The sequence below is a fragment of the Halichoerus grypus genome, chromosome 5 (assembly GCF_964656455.1).
Source record: "Halichoerus grypus chromosome 5, mHalGry1.hap1.1, whole genome shotgun sequence".
Taxonomy (NCBI): domain Eukaryota; kingdom Metazoa; phylum Chordata; class Mammalia; order Carnivora; family Phocidae; genus Halichoerus; species Halichoerus grypus.
Genome location: NC_135716.1, coordinates 54114128 through 54140361, shown reverse-complemented (window position 1 = coordinate 54140361; position 26234 = coordinate 54114128). Strand labels below are relative to the sequence as shown.

Here is a 26234-nt window from a genome sequence, read left to right as displayed (position 1 = left end):
AATTGCTCATTTAAGGGTATGTGAGCTTTTGAAATACTAGTTTACAACCTATAATCAAAAAGTGATGTTGATAAAATATTTTATTTTCATTATTTTAGTATAAGCCGCCTGCACTTAAAAAGTCAAATTCTCCTGGAACTGCACCATCAGGATCTTCACGATTACCACAACCAAGTGGCACTAGCAAAACTGTTGTAGGTAATGAGCTCCATAAATAACTTGATTTTTTCTTTTTTTTTAGAGACAGAAATGAAGATAGTGTTGTGTTTTGGATTATTAAAATAGATTTATAATTAGGAAGAGATGTGGAGGATAAGTAATTCTTTCTGGGTAAAAATAAAGTAACTTTCAATAACTTTCTACTTAGGATACTTCATAGTCCTTTTTTCCCACCTTGTCTATCCTTGATGTTGTTACTGATACATCAGAGTAGTCAACCAAGTTCTTTTCTTGATTCTTTGACCACAGTATTTTCCCCTCATTTTCATGTATACTGCTCTGAACTTGACAGTTGTCCTAATAGACACATGCTTAATGACTTGAAGGAGATATTGACTAACTGAAGTGCACCTTTATTTATATATAAATTATAATAAAGGAATATGGAAATTAGAAATGAAGGATGTTATATGTTCTTTGGAAATTCCATTTTTAAAAAACCTTTTCTTAGTTGATAACTTGTTTTGATTTGTTGCCACAAAGATTTATTGCCACTAAAGCATTGTTTTCCTTGTCAGATGCTCTGTTTTATGTGATTTTTCTTTTTCAGAATGTCGTTAAAACTAATAACCTTTTTTATTATAAGGTGTGCCTTCAGGTAAAGTGTCTTCAGTTAGCAGCTCTTTGGGAAACAAACTTCAGACCTTATCTCCCTCCCATAAAGGGATAGCAGCCCCTCATGTAGGGTAAGTCTATTTGAATTTAATTAATTAGTGATACACACACACACACACACGCAAATGATACTAAGGTTTTATTTTATTTAGGTAATTAGCTTTTTTATTAACCTTGATTTTCTTTCTAAAGTTCATTTGTCTTTTAACATATTGCTGGTCAGAGGCACATACACTTCTCTTGAGGATCTAAATTAGGATAACCATTTTGATGGGTACTAAAGAGGGCACGTTCTTCATGGAGCACTGGGTGTTATACGCCAACAATGAATCATGGAACACTACGTCAAAAACTAATGGTGTAATATATGGTGATTAACATAACATAATAATAATAAAAAAAAAAGGATAACCATTTTGTTTGCATATGCAAACAATGAATCATGGAACACTACACCACAAACTAATGATGTACTGTATGATGACTAACATAACATAATAATAATAAAAAAAAATGATAACCATTTTGGAAAAAAATCTACTGGCATGTATCAAGAGCCCAAAAAACATTCATACTCTTTGAATAATTTTACTTCTCGAAATCTAGTCTAAGGAAATCATTTGAAATACAGAAGATTTTTGTAATAACCATTATTTATGAAACCTTATGTATCAGGCACTGTGCTAAACATTTTTCATATATTTTTATTAAAACCACCCCACCACCATAGGATGAGGGGATCTGAGAACCAAAGTAATTTGCTCAAAGCCGCACAGCTATTAAGAGTTGGAAGCAGGATACAAATTAGAGTCTATTTGGCTCTAAACATTGGTTTCTTTCACATGGTTTTATAACAATGTAAAAAAAATAAAATCACCTAAATTTCTAGCTTTGTTTGAATAGCAAACTATAACAGTCTATACAGGGATGTTATGCAACCATAAAATGTATATACATTTTTAAAGGGATGATTCTACTATAACAGGAGAAGAATGTAGGGTACTAACTTCCATGTATACTGAGATAGAAACTATAAAAATGTGTGTAGACAAAAAAGACAAAATATGCTGAAATATTAACAGTGGATGATTATTTTCCACTTATTTAATATTTTAAAAATACTTTTTAATCTTTCTACAGTTTTATATACATGGCTTTTAAGAAAGTAGCATAATTAAGCTTTGCACAATTATTTTAATTGTGGGAAAAATTTTTGGTAATATACTAGAGATTTTAAAAATTCCTCCTATCTCAGTAAAACTCCCTTTCTCTTCCATTTTGGTAAATCAGAAAATTAAGGGGTACCATGTGATCTTTAGAATGAGGGCTTATGTGTATACTTTACAGATACTGATAAAGTTGATTTAGGAAATACAGCACACATTATTTTCAGATATGGGTTATCACTTTTTTAATGTAGGAAATATACATAGGGTTCTATATGAGGTGAGAGCAACTATCTTTTGTTTCCTAATTTGGACTACACAGAAAGTACAAAATCTAAAAGGAGTTTAATGTAATTATCATCGTAGAAAAAGAAAAAGATCAACTAACAAGATCTGATTAGTTAAATGTGTTTTCTTTTTGTTGTGCTTCCAAAAGGAAGACACAGGCTATTCTTAAGAAAGAGACAGTAAACAGGTGGTTCAAAAGTAAAATGTTCTCATCAGTGGTAAAAAACTGATTTTGTTTTATTTTTTTAGTTTCTCTACTGAGTTGACTCATCATTTTTAATTAAAGTGTAGACGGCAATATGTATTTTAACTTTTACAAATCCTTTTTACCATATCACAGAATTGCCTTCCATGTTATGTTATAATTTCATTTACAGTTGATTGTGAATTAAATGCTGATATTTTTTAGTGCCTTTCCTCTCATACTGGTAATTTTATCAGGTGACCATATTAAGTTGTACTCACACCTTCCCCTGTACTCTTTTTTTTTTTATTATGTTAATCACCATACATTACATCATTAGTTTTTGATGTAGTGTTCCATGATGCATTGTTTGCGTATAACACCCAGTGCTCCATGCAGAACGTGCCCTCTTTAATACCCATCACCAGGCTAACCCATCCCCCCACCCCCCTCCCCTCTAGAACCCTCAGTTTGTTTTTCAGAGTCCATAGTCTCTCATGGTTCGTCTGATTTCCCGATTTCCGATTTCCCCCCCTTCATTCTTCCCCTCCTACTATCTTCTTCTTCTTTTTTTTTTAACATATAATGTATCATTTGTTTCAGAGGTACAGATCTGTGATTCAGCAGTCTCACACAATTCACAGCACACCTTCCCCTGTACTCTTAATAGGGCGTGTTAAGCTGGCTGGTGTAATGAAAAGTGGCACGGACTTTGAATTAGAAAATTAGGCTTCTAGATCCTACTTTGCTAATGAATAGCCATATGACTGTGTGCATATCTCCTTTGTCTCACTCACAACATTCTGTGACTCTGCTAAGACCTTGGCACCTGATGTAACACAATCTGACCAACATTTATATAATCCCTAGGAAAAAATTTGTTTTTACTAACAAGCAAAGACTTTGAGCACAGTAATTTTATAAATTATGCACTGCTCACAATGCCATGAAGATTTAAAATTTCTGGTTGTCTCACATCATATTAAACTGTCAAACATAACTGTGTAAATCCCAATTGTACATTTTATATACAGTCCCTACGTGTTAGAAGAATGTTTCCAACTACTCTCAAGAGCCTTGGTGTTTGCCTGTGGCCAATATATTACCATATTAACCGGAACATTACTATATTACTAGATTAAATAGAACCATTTATGGCTATTTAGTGGCAGAGTTTTTTTTTTTTTTTAAAGAATTATTGAGTATATTGACTTGTTATTTATTGATTATATTGTTTTTTTTTTCCTTTGCTGGATTGTAAGCTCTGTGATAGCTCTGTGTGTCTGCCTTGCTTACAGACGTAACTATAAAATGTAGTATAATGCCTGACATATAGACACATAATAAATTTTTGATGAATAAATGAAACAAATAATGAATTAACAAATCCCTCATTTGTCAACCTGTTGGCACATCATAGAACCATGGTCCTGGTACTGGTGGGATAATTGAAGTTTGTATGGCAATCATTATTTCTATTGATATACATGCTTCAGGATTGAGTAAAGGTGGAATTAAGATATCTGGTTAGCTGTAATGCTCAAGAACTTGATCACCTTCTGAGATTAGTGAAATAGAGTCATTTCAGTAACTTGGGATTGTTTAAAGCCTGTGTATATAATCTTTATTGTGGCCAGCTTTAATCATGCATACCAGTGATCTGTTGTAATCATGCTGCAGAAAAATTTATCTTGGAAAAATTCTCATTTATTTGGTAATTAACTTCTAGATAACCTATGGGTCAACCAGTTTTATCAGATTTTTTTTAAAGCAAAAAATTGCCACAATGGAAAAATGTTCTCAGTGTATAAGAGGACTATCTTTAATCCTAGGAAATTTTAGGAGTATGGTGAAGCACAAAGCTTTTAAATAAACATTACCACATTTGAATTGTGTCAGGGAATTTACGCAGTCATGTCTTGAGATTTGTGTTTTCTTAATGGTTAATTACCAGCTAAAATGGATATTTTAGCTGATAATTTTTAGTAGCTAAAATATCAAATATCAAAGATTTACTTCTGTTCAGTTACTATGAAAAACAGACATTTACTTTGGAGATAGGCTACAGTAGATATAGCAAAACTAGAGCAACAATGAATTTAAGAAGCATTTCATAATAAATTGAATTTGGTTTCTCATACTTTAATTATATTGACAAAAGTAAGAAACAAATATCTGGTTTTTAAGTACATTTTTGTGTAACTATAAACAGGCTTTTCTCATAAGCCAATCTTTTGATGTGTGTGAATTGAATTTATGTGGAACATTGTGTAGATTTTTATGAACTTCTCTATCATTTATTATTGATCTAGAAATGCCTCAAACAACCTAGAACTGCAGAGTGTGGCTTCTTAAATGGATACCAATAATTGAGGCTATTGGTTTTGCCATATGTATAGGATTTGATAAGTTTAGGATCAAAAATAGAAGTATGACACATTTCAAAACGCATTCAGAACATCATAACTATGGGTATCTACGAAAATACAAAATACGAACTGGTTAATTTTTTCCCAATATTCTTTTAGAAGTCATCTTTTTATTATTATTATTTTTTTTTTTTTAAAGATTTTATTTATTTATTTGAGAGAGAGAATGAGAGACAGAGAGCATGAGAGGGAGGAGGGTCAGAGGGAGAAGCAGACTCCCCGCTGAGCAGGGAGCCCGATGCGGGACTCGATCCCGGGACTCCAGGATCATGACCTGAGCCGAAGGCAGTCGCTTAACCGACTGAGCCACCCAGGCGCCCTCATCTTTTTATTATACCTGCTTCGCTCGCTACAGTCTTACAAGACTGAGTGGCTTACATACTCCTGAGTAATTCACTCTCAGTATCAACAATAAACAAGGACCTTCCCAAGGTCAAAGTTTATTTCAAATTAAAACCTATTCCAGTAGGTTGATATCATTGCCAAATATTTTTTAAAGTGTGAATACATTCTCAGCTATAAATATTTTGAAAGTTTGCTAAAGTGTTATTCCTTTTTAGATACACTATTCATATTGGGGCAGTTATATGCAACTGCAGATAGTCATTTTAAATTAAAAGTCTTGGTCAGAATTACACTTTATCATCTATAGAAATGTATTAGCTTGACAAATAGTAATATATATTTGGAATTACAAGATAATATAGTGATACCTATCATAACTGTTTAATATATGGAAACCCTTTAAAAATCATCACTGAAATCACTGAAATTGTTCAAAATTTTAAAATACGGGCATCCTCTCATATATGAAATTTTTATATTTTAGAGCAGGTGATCTTCTGAGAGCCAAATCCTGCCCAACAACTGGTTTTATTGGAACATGGCCACATCCAATTATTTATGTATTGTCTGTGGCTGCTTTCATGCTACAATGGTGCAGATGAGTATTTGTGACAGAGCTAGCATAGCCCGTAAAGCCTAAAATACTTACTGTCTGGCCCTTCACAGAAAAAGTTTGCTGTTCTCTATTTTAGAATGAGTAAATTAAAATAGGAATTAGACATTTATAATTTGAACATATGGATTTTAAGTATTCTTTATTCAAGGATAGAAATTTTTTTTTAAGTCATGTGGAGTATCTGGAAACTTCATAGGTTAGTGGTCCATGGAACCAAAGGCTTTTAAACTTTTATTAATCCAGTGCATTTCTGTGCTTGAATTGAAAGAACAGCAAGAAATTAAAAATATACTTTGGTGTTGACTCTGACCAAATCTAGGTGCCAATTTAAGGACATATCCTTGAATTTCATATGGGATTGAAATCATACATTATGTGTATCAGATTGCTTAGTCTGCACCAGATGTATGCTATGTGGGTATGCTTAGTTGACTTCAAAATAACCTCTTATGTTTTCCTTAGCAGTAGCAAGACTACTTCTACTGCTGAATGGATTTATTTATTTCTGCCTAATTTCTTTCAGCCCTTGGGTATATAATCAACATTACCAAATTGAAACTTTTAAAAGAAAAATAGCATAGAAGCACTCTAAAAACATTGATATTGATAGTTCCATAATGGGTTACTGCCAGGTTGAAATTACGTTCCTCAGACTTCGTGAATAATTGAAAAATACATAACAAAGTAGATTTTTTTGTTGTACTTTCCCCAAATCTATTGATTCTCAGAGTAACTGCAGGTATATAAATTCAGTGTTAACATCAGTAAAGGTGATTTTTTTTTTCACAGCTTGAAACATCCATTGCCCCTGAGGTCTGAACAAAACATGAAATAGACACAGGCTTCCTGGTTCTTACACTCATTTTATTTCCTTCGTTAAGTCAGTTATTAATGATTTGCAAGACCAAGAAAGGCAAAGAGAAGAAACTTCAAGAATCAATCTGTTGGATTGAAGCCTTCGCATTCCTTTTGAAAACACATTTACTACTTTTGCAAAGATTTTAATTTCTTTTCAGATATCCTTCATCTTGTTGCTGCTTTGACTTTATCTTTAGTGCTGTTGGAGATTGAGGAACAGAAGTGAAGGGATTTGATAGAAAAGGAAATGTGAGCAAGGAAGTGTTCATGCTCACTAAAATAAATATGAAGACGGTACATGAGAAATGGTCTGTCATATCTTATGATCTGGGTTAGTTTAGGGAAAGATTTAAATATTTGAATGGTCTTTCATAAACTAATAATTTTTAAATTTACATAAATACCCCAGTGTAGATTATTATTGCATGGCAAAAAAAAATACATATATATATATGTAATCGGGATTTTATATATAAAGATATATTCAAATATATAAAATTTATATATAAATAGATTTATACAAAAATTATATTTAGCTTATAAAAATATATATAAATTTTTATAAAGAATATATATATATATATAATCTTTATTACATTATTGAGACTTATAAATTTTGTTTTTGTTTGGTTACACCTTGATAACAATCTAGCATAACAGTAGCAAATTATACAACAACATAAGTTTAAGTGATTTGAAATTAAGAATAACATTTACTGACATTTAGCGTAACATTTGAATTGTGTGTGTATATGTGTATCACATATACATATACATAGGTAGATAGATCATTTGAGTTGAATTTTATAACACAGCTATTTGGACAACAAAACACATCATCTTTAGAACCTGCCATTCAATTAGGTTTTCAAAATTTGAAAATACTGGTTAATTCTCTCATATATAGAAAATATGTAATACTTGCATTAGATAATTATTTTTAGATTTTTATTAGATTTTACACATCTCCTTTCTCAAATTGAGCTTTGGTGTGTCATATGTAAGATTTGAGTAGTTCTTATCATATTAGAGAAGTGTTTTAAAAATGTAGTTTAAAATTTTCTAAATCTTATTTTCAGTCACTTCTGAAAGAGAAAATACGATTTTTATTCCTTATTCCAAAGCCATGTGTAAGATAACCATTGTTTGGAACAATAATGTTTTGATAATTGTTAAGCAATTCAAAGAAAAATCTGATTTTTACTAAATTTTTACTGACTTTTAATCAATAGGTAAAATTTCTAGTAATCTTTTACAAATAAAAACCCATCAAGTTTTAATCTCAAATATTTTTGAAATTATATAAAATACGTGTACTTAATGAAGGCATTTTTCAAAAAAGTTTTTTGAGTATAGTTGACACAGAATGTTACATTAGTTTCAGGTGTACATCATAGCGATTCAGCTTCTCAATATGTTTACTATGCTCACTGCAGGTGTAGCTACCATCTGTCACTATGCAACACTATTACAGTACCGGTGACTATATCCCTGACACTGTGCCTTTTATTCCCATGACTTATTCATTCCTTAACTGGGAGCCCAGTTCCCTTCACCCATTTGCCCTTTTCCCCACCTCTATCCCCTCTGGCAACCATCAGTTCATTTTCTGTATTTATAGGTATTTTTTTTTATTTTTTATTGTTATGTTAATCACCATACATTACATCATTAGTTTTTGATGTAGTGTTCCATGATTCATTATTTGCATATAACACCCAGTGCTCCATGCAGAATGTGCCCTCCTTAATACCCATCACCAGGCTAACCCATCCTCCACCCCCCTCCCCTCTAGAACCCTCAGTTTGTTTCTCAGAGTCCATCATCTCTCATGGTTCGTCTCCCCCTCCAATTTCCCCCCCTTCATTTTTCCCCTCCTGCTATCTTCTTTTTTTTTTAAACAAATACTGTATTATTTGTTTCAGAGGTACAGATCTGTGATTCAACAGTCTTGCACAATTCACAGCGCTCACCATAGCACATACCCTCCCCAATGTCTATCACCCAGCCACCCCATCCCTCCCACCCCCCACCACTCCAGCAACCCTCAGTTTGTTTCCTGAGATTTTAGACCCAGTGTATCTATAGGTTTGATTCTGTTCTTTGTGTATTCATTTGTTTTTTAGAATCCACATATGATATGGTATTTGTCTTTCTTAGTCTGACTTATTTCATTTAGCATAATACCCTCTAGGTCCATGTTGTCCCAAATGGCACAATCTCATCCTTTTTATGGCTATGTAATATTCCTGTGTGTGTGTGTGTGTGTGTGTGTGTGTGTGTGTGCATGTATGTGTGTGTGTCTATACACCACATCCTAATGAAGGCATTTTTTTTTTTAAGATTTTATTTATTTATTTGAGAGAGAGAATGAGATAGAGAGAGAGAGCATGAGATGGGGGAGGGTCAGAGGGAGAAGCAGACTCCCTGCTGAGCAGGGAGCCCGATGTGGGACTCGATCCCGGGACTCCAGGATCATGATCTGAGCCAAAGGCAGTCGCTTAACCAACTGAGCCACCCAGGCGCCCCTGAAGGCATTTTTTAAAGACTTTAAAATGTTTTAAATAATGTGATGTAAACATCTAACGCAAGCACCACCATCTGCAAAGTATTAGTAACAACTTTTGTAATAAAATACCTACATGTATCGGATACTGAAAGAACATAAAAAGGAATAAAATGTGTCCCCCTGTAGTGACCCTTATAATCTAGAGCAATGAACAGCTTCTTTTTAGACACTAAATTCCATAAGAACAAGCATCAGGTCTGTTTCATTTACCATGATATCCGATATCAGCAGAATGTAGCAGAGTACCTGATACATAGTAGGTGCTCAGGATTTGTAGAGTTAATGAATTAGTGGAAGAATGCATTGGAGCAAACAAGCATCCCTTAAAAAGAGTATCCTTGTTAAGTTAATGAGCAGTGATATGTTATTCACTAGTCATTTAAAATAGTTCTCCTACCCTCCTAATTTAATTTTCACTGCTCCCTACAGTGAATGAATATTGGTTGTTAATAGTATATAGGATTCAATTATTTTGTTAATGTAAAACAATGACATCTCTACAGACCTGCAGTTTTTCCTGTTTTCCTCCAGATGGAGCTCCTTTATACTTTTTGGTTTTTGTTGTTTTTTTTTTTTTTTAAAGAAAACTTCAGATGGCATGGCCACTTAACATTTCTGCATGTGATTTTTCAGATTGCCATCCCTGTTTTTTTCCATACATCATGCTTTATATTTCTTTTTTTTATTATGTTATGTTAATCACCATACATTACATCATTAGTTTTTGATGTAGTGTTCCATGATTCATTATTTGCATATAACACCCAGTGCTCCATGCAGAATGTGCCCTCTTTAATACCCATCACCAGGCTAACCCATCCTCCCACCCCCCTCCCCTCTAGAACCCTCAGTTTGTTTTTCAGAGTCCATCGTCTCTCATGGTTCGTCTCCCCCTCCAATTTCCCCCCCCTTCATTCTTCCCCTCCTGCTATCTTCTTCTTTTTTTTTTTTCTTTTTTTAACATAAAATGTATTATTTATTTCAGAGGTACAGATATGTGATTCAACAGTCTTGCACAATTCACAGCGCTCACCATAGCACATACCCTCCCCAGTGTCTATCACCCAGCCACCCCATCCCTCCCACCCCCCACCACTCCATCAACCCTCAGTTTGTTTCCTGAGATTAAGAATTGCTCATATCAGTGAGGTCGTATGATACATGTCTTTCTCTGATTGACTTATTTCGCTCAGCATAACACTTTCCAGTTCTGTCCACATCATTGCAAATGGCAAGATTTCATTCCTTTTGATGGCTGCATAATATTCCATTGTGTATATATACCACATCTTCTTTTTTTTTTTTTTTTAATTTATTTGACAGAGAGAGAGAGACAGCCAGAGAGGGAACATAAGCAGGGTGAGTGGGAGAGGGAGAAGCAGGCTTCCCGCCGAGCAGGGAGCCCGACACGGGGCTCGATCCCAGGACCCTGGGATCATGACCCGAGCCGAAGGCAGACACTTAACGACTGAGCCACCCAGGTGCCCCTATACCACATCCTCTTTATCCATCATGCTTTATATTTCTCTGTATAAATTTCATAAATAGTCATTCTTTGTTAGAAAGAGTTAAAGATATAAATATCATTTATTTGATTCCTTGCTTTATATTTGGAATTTTTTCATGCAGGGGAAATCACAAAATAATAAGAAAAAAGAGAAAGGTACTATGAAATCAGGGAAGGAGAAAAATTAGATTATTTGTGAACTCAATGAGAAGAAACATCAGATCAGTCTTATTTACCAGGATAATAACTTTAAGTTCCCTTCTAGCTTCACAAATTTTATTTTAAACAGTGTTGTCCTTCTTAAGTTTCTTTGTTGATTCCATTGCACTGCTATGTATAAATGTGGCATTTGTTTGGATGTTCATCACAACTGGCAGGTGCCTGCATCGTCAGAATTTTCATATCTAATAGTGGACATTGTATGAACTATCTGAGGATTAGGATTCTTTTTGACAGCCCTTACCCTGGCAGTCCAATAATTAAGAGCTTGGGGGATAGATTTTTGATGAACCAGAATAATGTTTAAAATTTTTTTTTTAAATATAAAGAAACAAACAGTAGCAATCTCCTTATGGGTACACCTTTATATATTTTAATAGTAAGATGGACAAGTTAGGCCCTCCACTTCGAACTGGAAGACATGTGCAAAGGTTGTATGACAGTGATACAAAATCAAACAGTGCCATCAAAAGACATGAGTTATTACCCATTTACAAGTAAGTATTTGTAACTCAGTTTGGTTAATCTTTTTCAGATATTTCCTTAAAGGCTTTATATAATTGAATACTATAAACTTATACATTCCTATATTTAAAAAAAATCTTATTTTAATCATTTATAAGCCAAGAAGTGCTTAATAATCTTATAGGATTTAAAACACTTTGATGTTAGATGAACATTTCTGTTCTGATTAAAGCTGTTTTTAGCATACGTTTCTATTAAATTTTAACTTGTAGAGGGGTGAAATAGCAGTCACCTTCAATGATTGTTATCTTTATGAAGCTTTCTTTTAGGAGTGTACATATATATATTTTTAAAGATTTATTTATTTAAGAGAGAGCATGGGGCAAAAGGGGCAGAGGAAGAGGGAGAGAGAATCCCAAGCAGACCCCATCCTTGCACGGAGCCTGATGCGGGTCTTGATCCCCCAACCCCAAGATCACACCTGAGCTGAAATCAAGAGTCGGATGCTTACCTGACTGCACCACCCAGGCACCCCTTAGGAGTAATATGTTTAAAAAGAAGAGTATAGGGGATAATATGCCATACATAATATGTAATATTGCTCTATTATTTTTTAGTTAAGAGGATGATTAATTATTATAAAAAGGCAGAAAACAGATTTTAGAAAACATTCAATCCAGGGATTCTCAGTCTTTTGGTTAAATTGCTACAAATTCCACATAAAACGGGGAAAGGATAAGATACTGCCGAGGACACTCTCCTCTCTGTACTGGCCCAAAAAGCTGTAAAGAGAGGTGAGTGGCAATGACAGTCCCCTTGGAACTCTTCCACAGAAGTCTTCAGGGTTTTCTAGATTTAGGGCTCCAATACAAAGTCTAGCTCTCTGATTAAAATGATGAAATTTGAATCAGGTTAATTACTTATTAAAGTTGAAAAATATATTATTAAACAGAGTTCACTTAGTTAACTTTTAAAACAACTCCTACTACAGCATTGTCTTACCACATATGAAAAGAAGGGTTAATTTAGCTAAATATAAAATAAAGATGGGAGAAGTTTTTAAAATATTAGCAGCACCCGTGCATTATTTTTAAGTAGTTAGTGATAAATCATAGAAGGAAGAATTTGTGCTCTGAGCCATTTTTCTTAGTACTGTTGTTCTCTATTCCCTCTGAAGCATATTTCAAAGAAACACTGATTAGCGGTAAGGTAGAGTAAAATTAAACCTTCTTTTGTTATTTTTGACCTAGAACAAGCAGATTGCAGATACAGAATAAGGGTAGCACTTTTCAAAATCTGAACATGAGCAAAAATGTGTTGACCATGTGAGACTGGGACAACATGTTTTAAGTACTAATCAAGACTGTTCTTCCCAATCTCTTAAGAATGGTTCTTGACATTCAGATTCCACCTCTTAAAATTGTTACTAAAAGTACATGATAGGTATTTAGTAATGATCGTTACTGTTGATAATCTTATTTTTCTCTAATTTTTATTTTCTAATTATTTGAATAACTTCATTGATATGGTGAGGTTATGTGTGTATATCCATAGGTGTGTTTGTATTATCCGTGTATCTCATTACACGTTAAATGAAAGTGATAGGATTTCTAACAAGGCTTTGTTCTAGAGCCAAAAAATTAAAAAATGTGTCCTTCCTATTCCTCTTAACAATGACTCTTACTGGAGGAACCGCCATTGTTTGGCAATGATTTTTTAGAGATTGAATTCCTAAAAAGGTACGTAGCAATTCAACAACATCCCTAGGGGGGCTGTTTAAGAGTTGAGTAGAGTATACCTCATGGTTAGACTGTCAGTGGCCATTTGAAGAGGGCCAGGGTAACCCATTCATGCACCAAGGTGATTGTTGTTAAAGTTTAGAAAAAATTTAAAGTAACTATTCAAAGCAGCCTCTCTCTGAACAACAGACAGCATTGCATATTGAATATAATAAGAGTTGTAATATGACCCACCTAATTTCAAATACTGTGGCCTTGTAATAGACTTTCAGCTTACTTAATTTCTCTAATATGATTTTCTTCTTCAACTTCAAAATGGGAATAATATCTTCTTAGCTTCCTGTGAAGATCAAACCAAGTGAAGTATGCGTAGTACCTGGCATCATATTTGACATTTGAAAAATAGTAAATGTAGTTATTACCTGCATATCTTTTGGAGGTAGCTATTTAGAATTTTCATACTCTCCAACTTTGCTTTGTAAGGAGGAAGAATTTCAGCCATAGTTTAAGAACTTACAATCTAAAGGAATTTTAAAAAGTATTCTGCTTATTCATATAACACAGTATTGCATATCTCTGAAATGAAAAGATTTGACTAAATCTCTAAAGACTGGGAGGGAACTAGCTCTTTATTCACCATATGACCCTTAGTTCAGCAACATACTGGATGTCACCTTGGTTAAGTTACTTAACAACTCTTTGCCTCAGTTGCCTCATTCTAAAACGGAGTTATTAATATAATACTGCTTAATCCATTGGATTATTATGAGGATTAAGTAAGTTTATATATGAAAGCAATTAGAAATCTATACCAAATGTAGTAATAAGCACCATTTTATAAATGTTAACTAGGAACAGTAACAATAGCCATAATAGTAATAATATCATCATCATCAACTATTCTCAATGTTTATATAAATTGCAATTGGTATCCATAACTTCCTCTAAGGTAAGTGATGATAGTCATATTTTAGAAATGGGGGACACTTGATACAGTTTGTCCAGTATCTCCACATTAGTCAGTAGCAGTTGGCATTTGAATCTAGATTCATCTGAGTCCCAAATCCTACGCTTTTACCATTGTACCATCATTCAGCCCTCTAAGCTTTCTTTGATTCCTGAAGTTTCATAAAGGGAATTAAGTGATGATCCAACCAGAACAACTCTACTGATAGCAGATAGCCCAGGCTGTATAGTTGGTGAGATTAAGTCTTAAAAGGGAAGATTATATTAACCCATTTATTTTAGTTGCTATTTCCAAAAACAGGCTTTCATAAATTGAAAATTATTGAAGTGGTTAGCTAATGTTTTTTGTTTGTTTGTTTTTAACCATATCTCATAATGTATAACATTTAACAGTTATTCATAGGCATTTAACAAGACACCTATTTGGAGGGAATTATAGATTTAAACTTTTAAAAACCTGAAGCTTTTCAGAATTATTAACTTAAAATTTCATGTAAAGCATATATTTTTTTGTTGTTGATTTGATTTACCATCAAGTTATTGTTAGTAAATGCAAAATGCTTTGGTTTATCCTTAGTTTAAACTACTGTTGTTTTCAGATTTAAAATAATTACTTGGATTTTACTCTTTTGAATTCACCTTTCTACAGCTTCAAATTATTATTCTAATCATGTAAATAAGCAATATAAGAAATAAATGCTTGCTATTCAATACCTTTTCATTATGCCATCTCTTTCTCTCTTCTAGAACTAACATCAAACCTCGAAATTCCACACCACCTAGTTTGGCACGAAATCCTTCCTCAGGTGTTCTTACAAACAAAAGAAAAACATATACTGAGAGCTACATAGCCAGGTATGTTTAGCTCTGAGATTCTAATAACTAAAATAAAAATAATGTATATAGTCTTCTAAGGACCAAATGCAAAAATATTTATCAGGCTATTAATAGAAAATCTGATTTCTCCTTTGCTATATGATTTATTTTGGCTTTAAGCTGTACACTAAGTAGTTTGGGCATAAATAATATTTTTCTAGACCTTGTAGTCATTATTGTTGTAAATGTTGAGGACAGTTTTTCAGTTTCACTGCATTCATTTGTGTTTTATATCTTAATTTTAAGTGCAACACGATTATTTTTACCTCTGCAAATTGAGTAATAGACCCTTTAAACTGGTATTGTAATTTTCAGCAACATTTAAATATATTTAAATTCCCTGCTGAGCTTGTGATTATCCATGTACTTCCCTTTCTTATCTGTCACAGTATTTGTGCAACTTTGACATTCACTCTGTTTTTAAGCATAAAACAAATCATTCTAGTATAGATATTATATATACCCTTATTCCAGAAAGTATAAGGCAATATACAGAGATTCACGACATAACAGTGAGATACGATTAATTTTATAAAAATGAAAGAATATGAAAAGAAAAAATGAGAATTAAAAGATAAAGGAAAAAAAGGAATGAATTTAGCCCACAAAATATGTGTAGTCCACAAAATATGTGTCATAATACACTGTATATAGGCTAGCCTTTGGCCATAAATTGGGTCCAAATTTGGTAGTGGCCAGAGTACAGGGGAAGATAGGAGTAGTTAGTTACATGATTCGTGTTGTATTAAAAAAAAAAAAATCATTTCTCTGTGAAAGCACACCTAGTCCTGAGACCTCAAAAATCTGCCTATGAATTCTCATAAAGAGACACTGGATAATTTATTACTATTTTTTAAATTTTATTTTATTTACTTTCAATTAATTAACATATAGTATATTATTAGTTTCAGAGGTAGAGTTCAGTGATTCATCAGTCTCATATAACATCCAGTGCTCATTACATCCTGTGCCCTCCTTAATGTCCATCACCCAGTTACTCCATCCCCCTACCCACCTCCCCTCCAGCAACCCTCAGTTTGTTTCCTAGGATTAAGAGTCTCTTATTGTTTGTCTCCCTCTCTGATTTCGTCTTGTTTTATTTTTCCCTCTCTTCTTCTGTAATCCTCTGTTTTGTTTCTTAAATTCCACATAGGAGTGAGATCATGTAATTGTCTTTCTCTGATTGACTTATTTCACTTAGCATAATACCCTCTAGTTCCATCCACATCATTGCAAATAGCAAGATTTCATTTTTTTGATGGCTGAGTAATATTCCAATTGTGTGTGTGTGTGTGTGTGTGTGTGTGTATACCACATCTTCTTTATCCATTCACCTGTTGATGGACATCTAGGCTCTTTCCATAGTTTGGCTATTGTGGACATTGCTGCTATAAACACTGGGGTGCATGTACCTCTTCGGATCCCTACATTTGTATCTTTGGGGTAAATACCAAGTAATTCAATTGCTGGGTCATAGGGTAGCTCTATTTTCAGCTTTTGAGGAACCTCCATACTGTTTTCCAGAATGGTTGTACCGGCTTGCATTCCCACCAACAGTGTGAGAGGGTTCCCCTTTTCCTCATCCTCGCCAGCATCTGTCATTTCCTAACTTGTTAATTTTAGCCATCCTGACCAGTGTGAGATAATATATCATTGTGGTTTTGATTTGTATTTCCCTGATACTGAGTGATGTGGAGCACTTTTTTCATGTGTCTGTTAGCCATCTGTATGTCTTCTTTGGAGAAAATGTCTGATCATGTCTTCTGCCCATTTCTTGATTGGATTATTTATTCTTTGGGTGTTGAGTTTGGTAAGTTCTTTATAGATTTTGGATACTAACCCTTTATCTGATATGTCATTTGGATGTCTTTTGGTTTTGTTGACTGTTTCCTTTGCTGTGCAAAATCTTTTTATCTTGATGAAGTCCCAATAGTTCATTTTTGCCTTTGTTTCCCTTGCCTTCGGAGATGTGTCTAGTAAGAAGTTGCTATGGTTGAGATCGAAGAGGTTGCTGCCTGTGTTGTCCTCTAGGATTTTAATGGATTCCTGTCTCACATTTAGGTCTTTCATCCATTTTGGTCTTTCATCCATTTTGAGTCTACTTTTGTGTATGGTGTAAGGAAATGGTCCAGATTCATTCTTCTGCATGTGGCTATCCAATTTTCCCAGCACCATTTGTTGAAGAGACTGTCTTTTTTCCTTTGGATATTCTTTCCTGCTTTTTGAAGATTAGTTGACCATAGAGTTGAAGGTCCATTTCTGGGTTCTGTATTCTGTTCCATTGATCTATGTGTCTGTTTTTGTGCCAGTACCATACTGTCTTGATGATTATAGCTTTGTCATATAGCTTGATGCCCTGAATTGTGATACCACCCGTTTTGGTTTTCTTTTCTTTTTTTTTTTAATTTAATTTAATTTTATTATGTTATGTCAACATACAGTACATCATTAGTTTTTGATGTAGTGTTCCATGATTCATTGTTTGCATATAACACCCAGTGCTCCATGCAATACGTGCCCTCTTTAATACCCATCACCGGGCTAACCCATCCCCCCACCCCCCTCCCCTCTAGAATCCTCAGTTTGTTTCTCAGAGTCCACAGTCTCTCATGGTTCGTCTCCGTCACCGATTCTCCCCCCTTCATTTTTCCCTTCCTTCTCCTAATGTCCTCCATGCTATTCCTTATGTTCCACAAATAAGCGAAACCATATGATAATTGACTTTCTCTGCCTGACTTATTTCACTTAGCATTATCTCCTCTAGTGCCATCCATGTTGATGTAAAAGTTGGGTATTCATCCTTTCTGATGGCTGAGTAATATTCCATTGTATATATGGACCACATCTTCTTTATCCATTCATCTGTTGAAGGACATCTTGGCTCTTTCCACAGTTTGGCTATTGTGGACATTGCTGCTATGAACATTGGGGTGTATATGGCCCTTCTTTTCACTACATCTGTGTCTTTGGGGTAAATACCCAGGAGTGCAATTGCTGGGTCATAGGGTAGCTCTATTTTTAATTTTTTGAGGCACCTCCATACTGTTTTCCACAGTGGCTATGCCAACTTGCATTCCCACCAACAGTGTAAGAGGGTTCCTCTTTCTTCTGTGGAACTTTCTAAAAATGACCATGTCTACGTGCCTCCCAGAGAGGTTTTGATTTCTTTGGTTTGGATTTTTAAAATTTTAAGAGTGATGCTTATGCATAACAAGGGATGAGAACCATAAAGGAATAGGTGAATTGCTACCTTTGCAGGTAGATTCTTTCACGAATACTGTTTGTTTCACCTAAGGTTTTGATACATTTTAAATATTAAAGAAGTAATGTTTCTTGGAGTCCTGAAGTTAGCTGTACTATGTTGTTGTATATGTGTGGAGCCATGTGTTTTGGATACATGCTGAATGTAGGATTAACATTCTCTTACAAAATGGAAAACTTAATAAATACATGTGCTTGAATAAAAAGATCATCTTATCTTTCTAAAGAGGTAGACAAAGAAGTGACAACAAAAGAAGTGCAGGGGCAAAAATCACATTAAAAATGAGTTTGAATTCTTTTTTTGTTTGTTTTTCTTTCTTTCTTTTTAAATGGTTGATAGGTGATAGTAAACCGTGTTCACTTGACTTACTACCCTACCCAGATGGAATAATTATAACCATAACAGATGAAGAAATCTCACAGATTTCTTTTTCTGGAAGTGTGGTAGACTACATTTTCTGGATGGCCCTTCCAACCCAAAACACCTAAAAATGCTACACAAAATGGAACAAATATCCTTTTGAATGTGTAGCTTAGCTCTCAGAAAAGTTAAGAGAAACTTCCACAGGTAAGTAAATAAAGGAAACGAGGGGTCAGATTGGTAAATTAACCCTGACATTGAACTTACATTTGAGGTTTTGACTAATCTTCCCTACTTAAAGTCTTGGATTTTAATGTCATTGTGGGAGAGAGGAGGTGATTTCTTGGACTTGGACAGAGTGGAGCTTTAGAAACTCAACTTTTCCTTCCCCTCTCCTCATGCCTCTTCCTCTAAGCCAGTACTCTTGAAATGTCCATCAAGAGGTTGTCTTGGGCTCGGCTAGAGGTAATCACATGCTAAAATATGACAGTGGGATTATTTATGGGAAATAGGGAATGAAAGCAGGCAGTGTCGGGTGTTCTCTTTCCTGGGAGCCCTTGCCCCAGTCCTGGAGCTGATTTTCTTTGGCCATCCAAGTGACAGCGTGGATGTGAGAGAACAAGATCTTTTATTTTGTTTTATTTTATTTTATTTATTTATTTATTTATTAAAATTTTATTTTATTTATTTGACAGAGAGAGAGAGACAGCTAGAGAGGGAACACAGCAGGGGGAGTGGGAAAGGGAGAAGCAGGCTCCCGGCCAAGCAGAGAGCCCGATGCGGGGCTCTATCCCAGGACCCTGGGATCATGACCTGAGCTGAAGGCAGACGCTTAACGACTGAGCCACCCAGGTGCCCCAGAGAACAAGATCTTAATAGGTGGGTGTAGGATAGTTTAATTGGAAATTCTATGTCCCCAAAGGGAACCAGTTTCTCTTGTAACAGCCCCGTAGACGTAGCTTTCAGGTTGTCCTGAGGGATGTTTAATTCCCGTGGATTGCGTACAAGCACTGCTGCCTGGAAACACAGCTGGTATTCCACCTTTTTAAAGGTTCTCATTAAAGAAAGCTAGGCAGTTATCCCAATGTCAGATGTGTCCACAGAAACGGAGAAAGAATTCTCCTTATGTTATATTATAGATTAAAATAGAAATGATTATAGCTGACATTCTTGTGACATTTCTGCTTTTAAAGAAAATGCTTCTTAAATGTCACCATTATATATGAAGACTGATAAAGGATTCTGTTAAATACATTTTGTCAATGACATTCCTTTCTATTCCTGTTTTTTTTTTTTAAATGAAAAGTAGATGGTGAATCTTACTGGATATCATATATATAAAACCAGTATTTTAAATCCTTTAATCTATTTGTGTTTTAAATTATATTAGTAGATTTTCTAATGTTAAATCAATCTTATTTTCTGGAATAAATCTAAAGTGTTTTGAATTGCATATGTATGTAGATTGTGTTTGCTAAAATTCTTGGAGATTTATATGTATTTCCAAGTTAATAGGTAAAATTGATTATAATTTTATATTCTCTTATTAGTCTGAATATCAAGGTTTTACCGACCTTTGAAAAGAAATTGCAGAATGTTGTTTTTCACCTCCCTCTGCTGGAAAAGTTTAGTAGAACTTACCATGTTTTTTTCTTTAAAATATTTTATTTATTTATTTGATAGAGAGAGAGAAAACCCAAGTAGGGTGAGGGGCTGAAGAAGAGGGACAAGCAGACTCCCCACTGAGCAGGGAGCCTGATGCCAGGCTCAATCCCAGGACCCTGGGATCATGACCTGAGCCAGAGGCAGACACTTAACCGACTGAGCCACTCAGGCACCCCTAGAACTTATGATGTAAAATTATCATGAGTCTACTGTGTGTGTGCGTGTGTGTGTGTGTGTCTGCACGTGCCCACGTGATAAGGAGTAGTATGTTAATTACTGATTCAATCGCTTTAATGATTATGTCTGTTTAGTGTTACAGTTTGTTTGAAATCAGTTTTCATAAGATATTTTTCTAGGAAATGTTTCATTTCATCTAAGTTTCAAATTATTAGCATAGAATTTTTCTTGTAATTTTTTTTTTTTTAATTTTTATTTATTTGACAGAGAGAGACACAGTGAGAGAGGAAACACAAGCAGAGGGAGTGGGAGAGGGAGAAGCAGGCTTCCAGCAGAGCAGGGAGCCCGATGTGGGGCTCGATCCCAGGACCCTGGGAACATGACCTGAGCCGAAGGCAGACACTTAACGACTGAGCCACCCAGGCGCCCCTTGTGCTTATAATTTTAAATCTCTGCTATATCTGTAGTTATATCCTTCTTTCATTCTGAATATTGTTTATTCCTTTTCTGTTGATCAATCTTAAAAGGTTGATCTGTTGATCAATTTTAAAAGGACCAAATATTTTGCTTTGTTTATCTTCTTCATCTATTACTCATTCATTCACTGACTCATTAAAAAATATTTACTGAGAGATGAGTTTATGTCAGGTACTTCTCTTGATCCTAGACATAGAGCAGTAACAAAACAGATAAAAATCAGTGCACTTGGGGGAGCTCACAGTCTTATGGAGAAGACAAGACGTAACAGAAATGACATACACCGCATGTCAGATGGAAAACAAGAAAGCAAAGGGTGACACAATTTAGGGTGGCAGGGAGAGTGTCCAGAGCCATGAGGGTTACAGTACAGGGGATGAAGGATGAAAGAATTTGAGTGTGTATAACTAAATTAGAGCAAAGGACCTAACAAGATTTAGCCTGATGATAGTGATGAGAATTCGAGTGAAAAGACTCCATGGATACAGTGAAAATAGCATGACACATTGGGAGAAGTTATGTATATGTTGTTTTATAATATGTATAATAATATGTACATATTTATTACAGTATATATTTGGAGGAAAGACGTCCATCTTTCCTCAGGGCGAGGTTCTAGTTTTCTCTTTAGAGATGGTTTTGCAGAAGGGACACTATAAACTTCCATTCTATTCCCATTGTAGTATATGCCTAGTACATTGAACAAATGGAAAGTGTGGTGGTATTTGTCCAGGAAAAATTCTCATAAACAGGGACAAATGTAGTGCCAAAGAAAATATTTAGAATTTCATTATTAACTAAAAGGGATTTTTAAAATCTGAACTAGAAAAATATTAAAACTGAGGTTAAGCAAGCTTTTGCTTATACTTAATATTAAGTACTGTTTTCTAAGGGTCATGAAAACTACTGACAAGAACTTTGTGTTTCCACTTTTCTTCCTGTACTCCTTCAGGCCAGATGGAGACTATATATCTTCACTTAATGGCGGAAACGTTAAAGGCATGGAAGGAAATTCAACAGGACACTTACCAAAATTCTGCCATGAGTGTGGGACTAAATATCCTGTAGAATGGGCAAAGTTTTGTTGTGAATGTGGCATTCGAAGAATGGTTCTGTGAATAGAGCCCAAAAGAAAAAGCTAAGTCCAGAATTTTAGGACTGTTGCACCTTGGACAGCTAGACACTTCCTTTAGTGATTTTATGCTAAAATTATTCGAAATACTTTTTTCAGCAATTTTTGGAGCATAATTCTTTGGCTGTGTAATGTGTGTGTGTATATAAATGTGTACATATACTGTATATAATAAATACCTGATACTCCAAACTGTGCCATTTATGGAAATACTCATCTGTCAGAAAATAATTTCAAGTGGAATCATTAACTGTTACTGTTGTTATTGCACATTAAGCATACCTTCACAAAATCAAATGCTAGTGCTCAGCCCTTCAAGCTTTAGGATGATCATTACTTTGAGCAAAAAATCAGAACAAACATTTTTATTATCGGTGCCTATTTTCACATAGTATAGGATGGGATGCTTGGAATTTTGGAAATGAAGAGAGTATTTTCAGTTACAGTTAGTTATGTAAGGTCATTTTCCTGTAGAGCTCTTTAACAATTAATTTTATAAATATTAAAAAAAGAAAGGAATTAAACCCCTACAGGTCTGTGATGTCCTTTACTCGGTATATCATTAATTATATAATTTAGAGATCTTTATTCATTCCTTAAAATGTAATTATGCAATTTCCTTTTCAGAGACACAAGACTGAAAAATACAAATTATTTTATTCCAGTTATAACTGAAGGTTTTTTTTTTTTTTACCTCTGTGTGTTTAGTTGAATGTATATTCTTTCTATTTCTAATTGTGTCTCCATATTTCACTTTTTTCTTTTTCATACCCTCATGTCTGAGGAGTTTTAATTTACTACTTCCTTATTTTTGCGAAGTTTGAAAATAATTATTTAATAGAAGAGGCACAAAATTCCTTGCAAAATTCTACATGTTTATTTCTGTGTCTGAATTTAGAAAAAATTATTTTAATGGATTTTAAAATAAACCACCTCACCCTAATAAATAATTTGGATAATTAATCATTACTGCAGGGAATGCAGGTAAAAAGTATTTTAATTTTTTAATTTTAATTTCCCTTGAAGTATAGTTAGATGTAGTGATGAATTGGTTAAGAGACTATCTAATGTTTGCTCTTATATTTTCTTTTTAGTGTTTAATACTGAAACACCATTCACATCACAGTAAAAAAAAACCACTGAAAATGCACTGCTTTAATGCACAGCTGACTTATGTAATTAAACATTCACAAAAAATTATACTTTAACTTTGACTAAAATATAGCTTTTAATCATTGTCACTTTCAGTGTGACAGTATTTAGTAGTAGAATCTTTGATGGCCTGTGCAAGCCAGGTTCAGTAACTCCTTAGTAATTTCTGTTGAATGGAAAGAAAAGAGCTTTGATCTTATTATAAAGGTGTAAGCAAATCTTTTGTAGGCCATTTTTAGCTTCTCGTTTATGATTGTGATCAACTGTAAGGGTTAATGTAGAAATTTGTGGCTTTTAATTTTCTCTGAAATTTATTTATGCTTATACTTTATAATTGTATCATTAGTTTTTTTGTGGTTTTGTTTTGTTTTGTTTTGTTTTTTCATTCAGGTAGGGGATATAAACTTTGAGGTAATGGGAATTGTCGTTTTATTTACCTTATAGTTTCTTTCCTGACTTTTCATTAACTTTTTAAAATCTGGTTGTCTTTATTCAGTCATATTGGTCTAAAAAAGGAATCCATTAGCTAGAATAAGCTGTAATTAATTTAGGAGAATAATGTACATATTAGATTTTCATTTCAATAATATATGTTACGCTGTCCCGTTATAAATCATATGAAGAACTTTAAACTTTGTTTTCTCTGGAACTGAGCATTATTTTTCTCTTTCCAAGTTTTTTTTTTTTTTTTTTAAGACCACGTAATTTTTGCCCAAGGAAGGGGTAGGTAAATGAACTTAAACGCAGTGGCACATGTTTGTTCCTCACAGAATTTTGTGGTAGCCAGTAAATGTTATAATGTACTACATGGAAAATGAGTTGGTATAAAAATCATCCAATTCTAGAACCCAGAGATTATTATAAACAGTAAGTAGGTGAAGTATACTTATGAATTATGAAACATGTTGTGACAATGTATTTAAATGCATTTTTGTATTACTTACATATATTATTTTCACATTGATTTGTTGTGCAATAGTTCAGTTTATAAGAAATTTTCCTAGATCTATGCATCATTTACTTTATTTTTATTTATTTTCACAAGTATTTGCTAGTGTGGTAGAATAAAAAAAAATGATTGTAAGCTTAAATTAAAAATGTAAAAATTGCTTATATATTATTCTGAAAGTCATTAGCTTGAAGAAGTAAGATTATTATGGTTGCTGTTGTCTCTTGTTCACTCTGTTTTTTATTACAAATACTGTCTTCATTTCTGAACCAATTCAATAAAGACATATAGCAAAAAAAATTTTCAATTGGTCTTTATTGATGTCTTAGCTTTTAGCCAGACATAGGTAATAGAAAGATAAGAGCACACTGAAATATGAAGAAAATATTCAAAGTTAAAATACAGATTTTTTAAATGAGATAATAGCTTTTCATTGGCAGGTTTTTTGTGCCATCAGCTTTTAAAGAAATTGCTGTTGTTTTTTGAATTGAAGTGTTTTATGGCATCAAAGTATTATAAATATGTTTCATTACAAGATTTCTAAGACCTAGAAAAATTCTCTTTATGTCCAGTAAAATATAGCAGTTGAAAACATGAGTGAAGTCAAGGTTGATAGGAAACATTGTGGATATTTCTGGTTAGGAAATATACAGTTTAATAGCAAATAGTATTGGTTTGTGATCAATACTTAGTGATTTAGACTATCATATTTAAAATTTTAAACAGTAGCTGTCTCTAGTAAAAATACAATCAAATTAGACATGTTTGGTTTGTACTCAATCTTCCCTGTTCTAGAGACAAATAGAAGCTCAGGGAATGAAAAATAATAGAAGAGGTACATAACTACAAAGAGTCAGCAGAACTGTGTCTTTATTTGCATTGCAGGTATTTGTATTTTATATGGTGGATACATTTTTAGTACTAAGGTTAACTTTTCTAACTGACTATATTGAATAGAGCAGTGGAAAAATTGTTAAAACCAAGTTAATGATAGCCATTATTTTCATTTAGAAATTTTTCAGGTTATTACTGTCAGGATAACTCAGATAATTTTGTCTGTCTTATAGGTGAACTGCTTTTTTGCCACTAGAGGGTGCTTTTAGATAATTTAATATTGCCAGCTTTCAATTCTTATTTTAAAGGCCTCTCAGCAGTATAAGTATGAGATAGATAGATAGATAGATAGATAGATAGATAGATAGATAGATAGATATATCATGGCCTTACAGAGATTTATAAAAGATTGTTTTTGTTTATTTTGTTGTGATTTTAACAATTCATATGTTGATTTTTTTTTTTTTAAGATTTTATTTATTTATTTGACAGAGACACAGCAAGAGAGGGAACACAAGCAGGGGGAGTGGGAGAGGGAGAAACAGGCTTCCCACTGAGCAGAGAGCCTGATGCGGGGCTCGATTCCAGGACTCTGGGATCATGACCTGAGCCGAAGGCAGACGCTTAACGACTGAGCCACCCAGGCACCCCTCATGTGTTGATTTTTAAGAACTTTAGTCTAGCTCGTTTTGGGTACGAGGGTGGTTGTAATTAATAGAAATGTTTAATATTTACTCTTCACAATATTTTGTTAGCAAATTTGTGCATCTCAAACATATTACTCAAATATTACCAGATATTCTTTGTACTATTACTTTAATATTTCATCTTAGTTGTACAAGAGTTTTCATTTCCTTTTAAGATAATTTTTTTCAATCTTTTAACCTAACTTAATGATACCTAATATAGGAGAGTGACATCTACTTATTTATTTTTTATTATTTTTTAAGTTTTTATTTTAATTCCAGTTAACATACAATGTTATATTAGTTTCAGGTGTACAATATAGGGAGGGATTGAACACTTGTATACATCACCCGGTGCTCATCACAAGTGCCCTTCTTAATTCCCATCATCACTTGTTTCACCCATTTCCCCCCCCCACACACACACACACACCTCCCCTCTGATAAGCATCAATTCTTTATAGTTGAGTCTGTTTCTT

At 33.8% G+C, this 26234-nt stretch overlaps 1 protein-coding gene across 2 annotated transcripts in view; it reads left to right on the top strand.

The window, feature by feature from the left end:
- ZC2HC1A (zinc finger C2HC-type containing 1A) overlaps nucleotides 1-24535 on the top strand; it is a 51385-nt gene extending 26850 nt beyond the window's left edge. The window contains exons 6-10 of one of the 2 annotated variants that reach the window (XM_036110939.2): nucleotides 99-198; nucleotides 806-905; nucleotides 11396-11512; nucleotides 14933-15040; nucleotides 21955-24535. In XM_036110939.2, the coding sequence (XP_035966832.1) occupies nucleotides 99-198; nucleotides 806-905; nucleotides 11396-11512; nucleotides 14933-15040; nucleotides 21955-22120 (591 nt within the window). In that variant the 3' untranslated portion in view covers nucleotides 22121-24535. The remainder of the gene's footprint in view (nucleotides 1-98; nucleotides 199-805; nucleotides 906-11395; nucleotides 11513-14932; nucleotides 15041-21954) is intronic. The other variant, XM_036110940.2, reaches the window with a different exon arrangement.
- Nucleotides 24536-26234: the final 1699 nt, after the last annotated feature.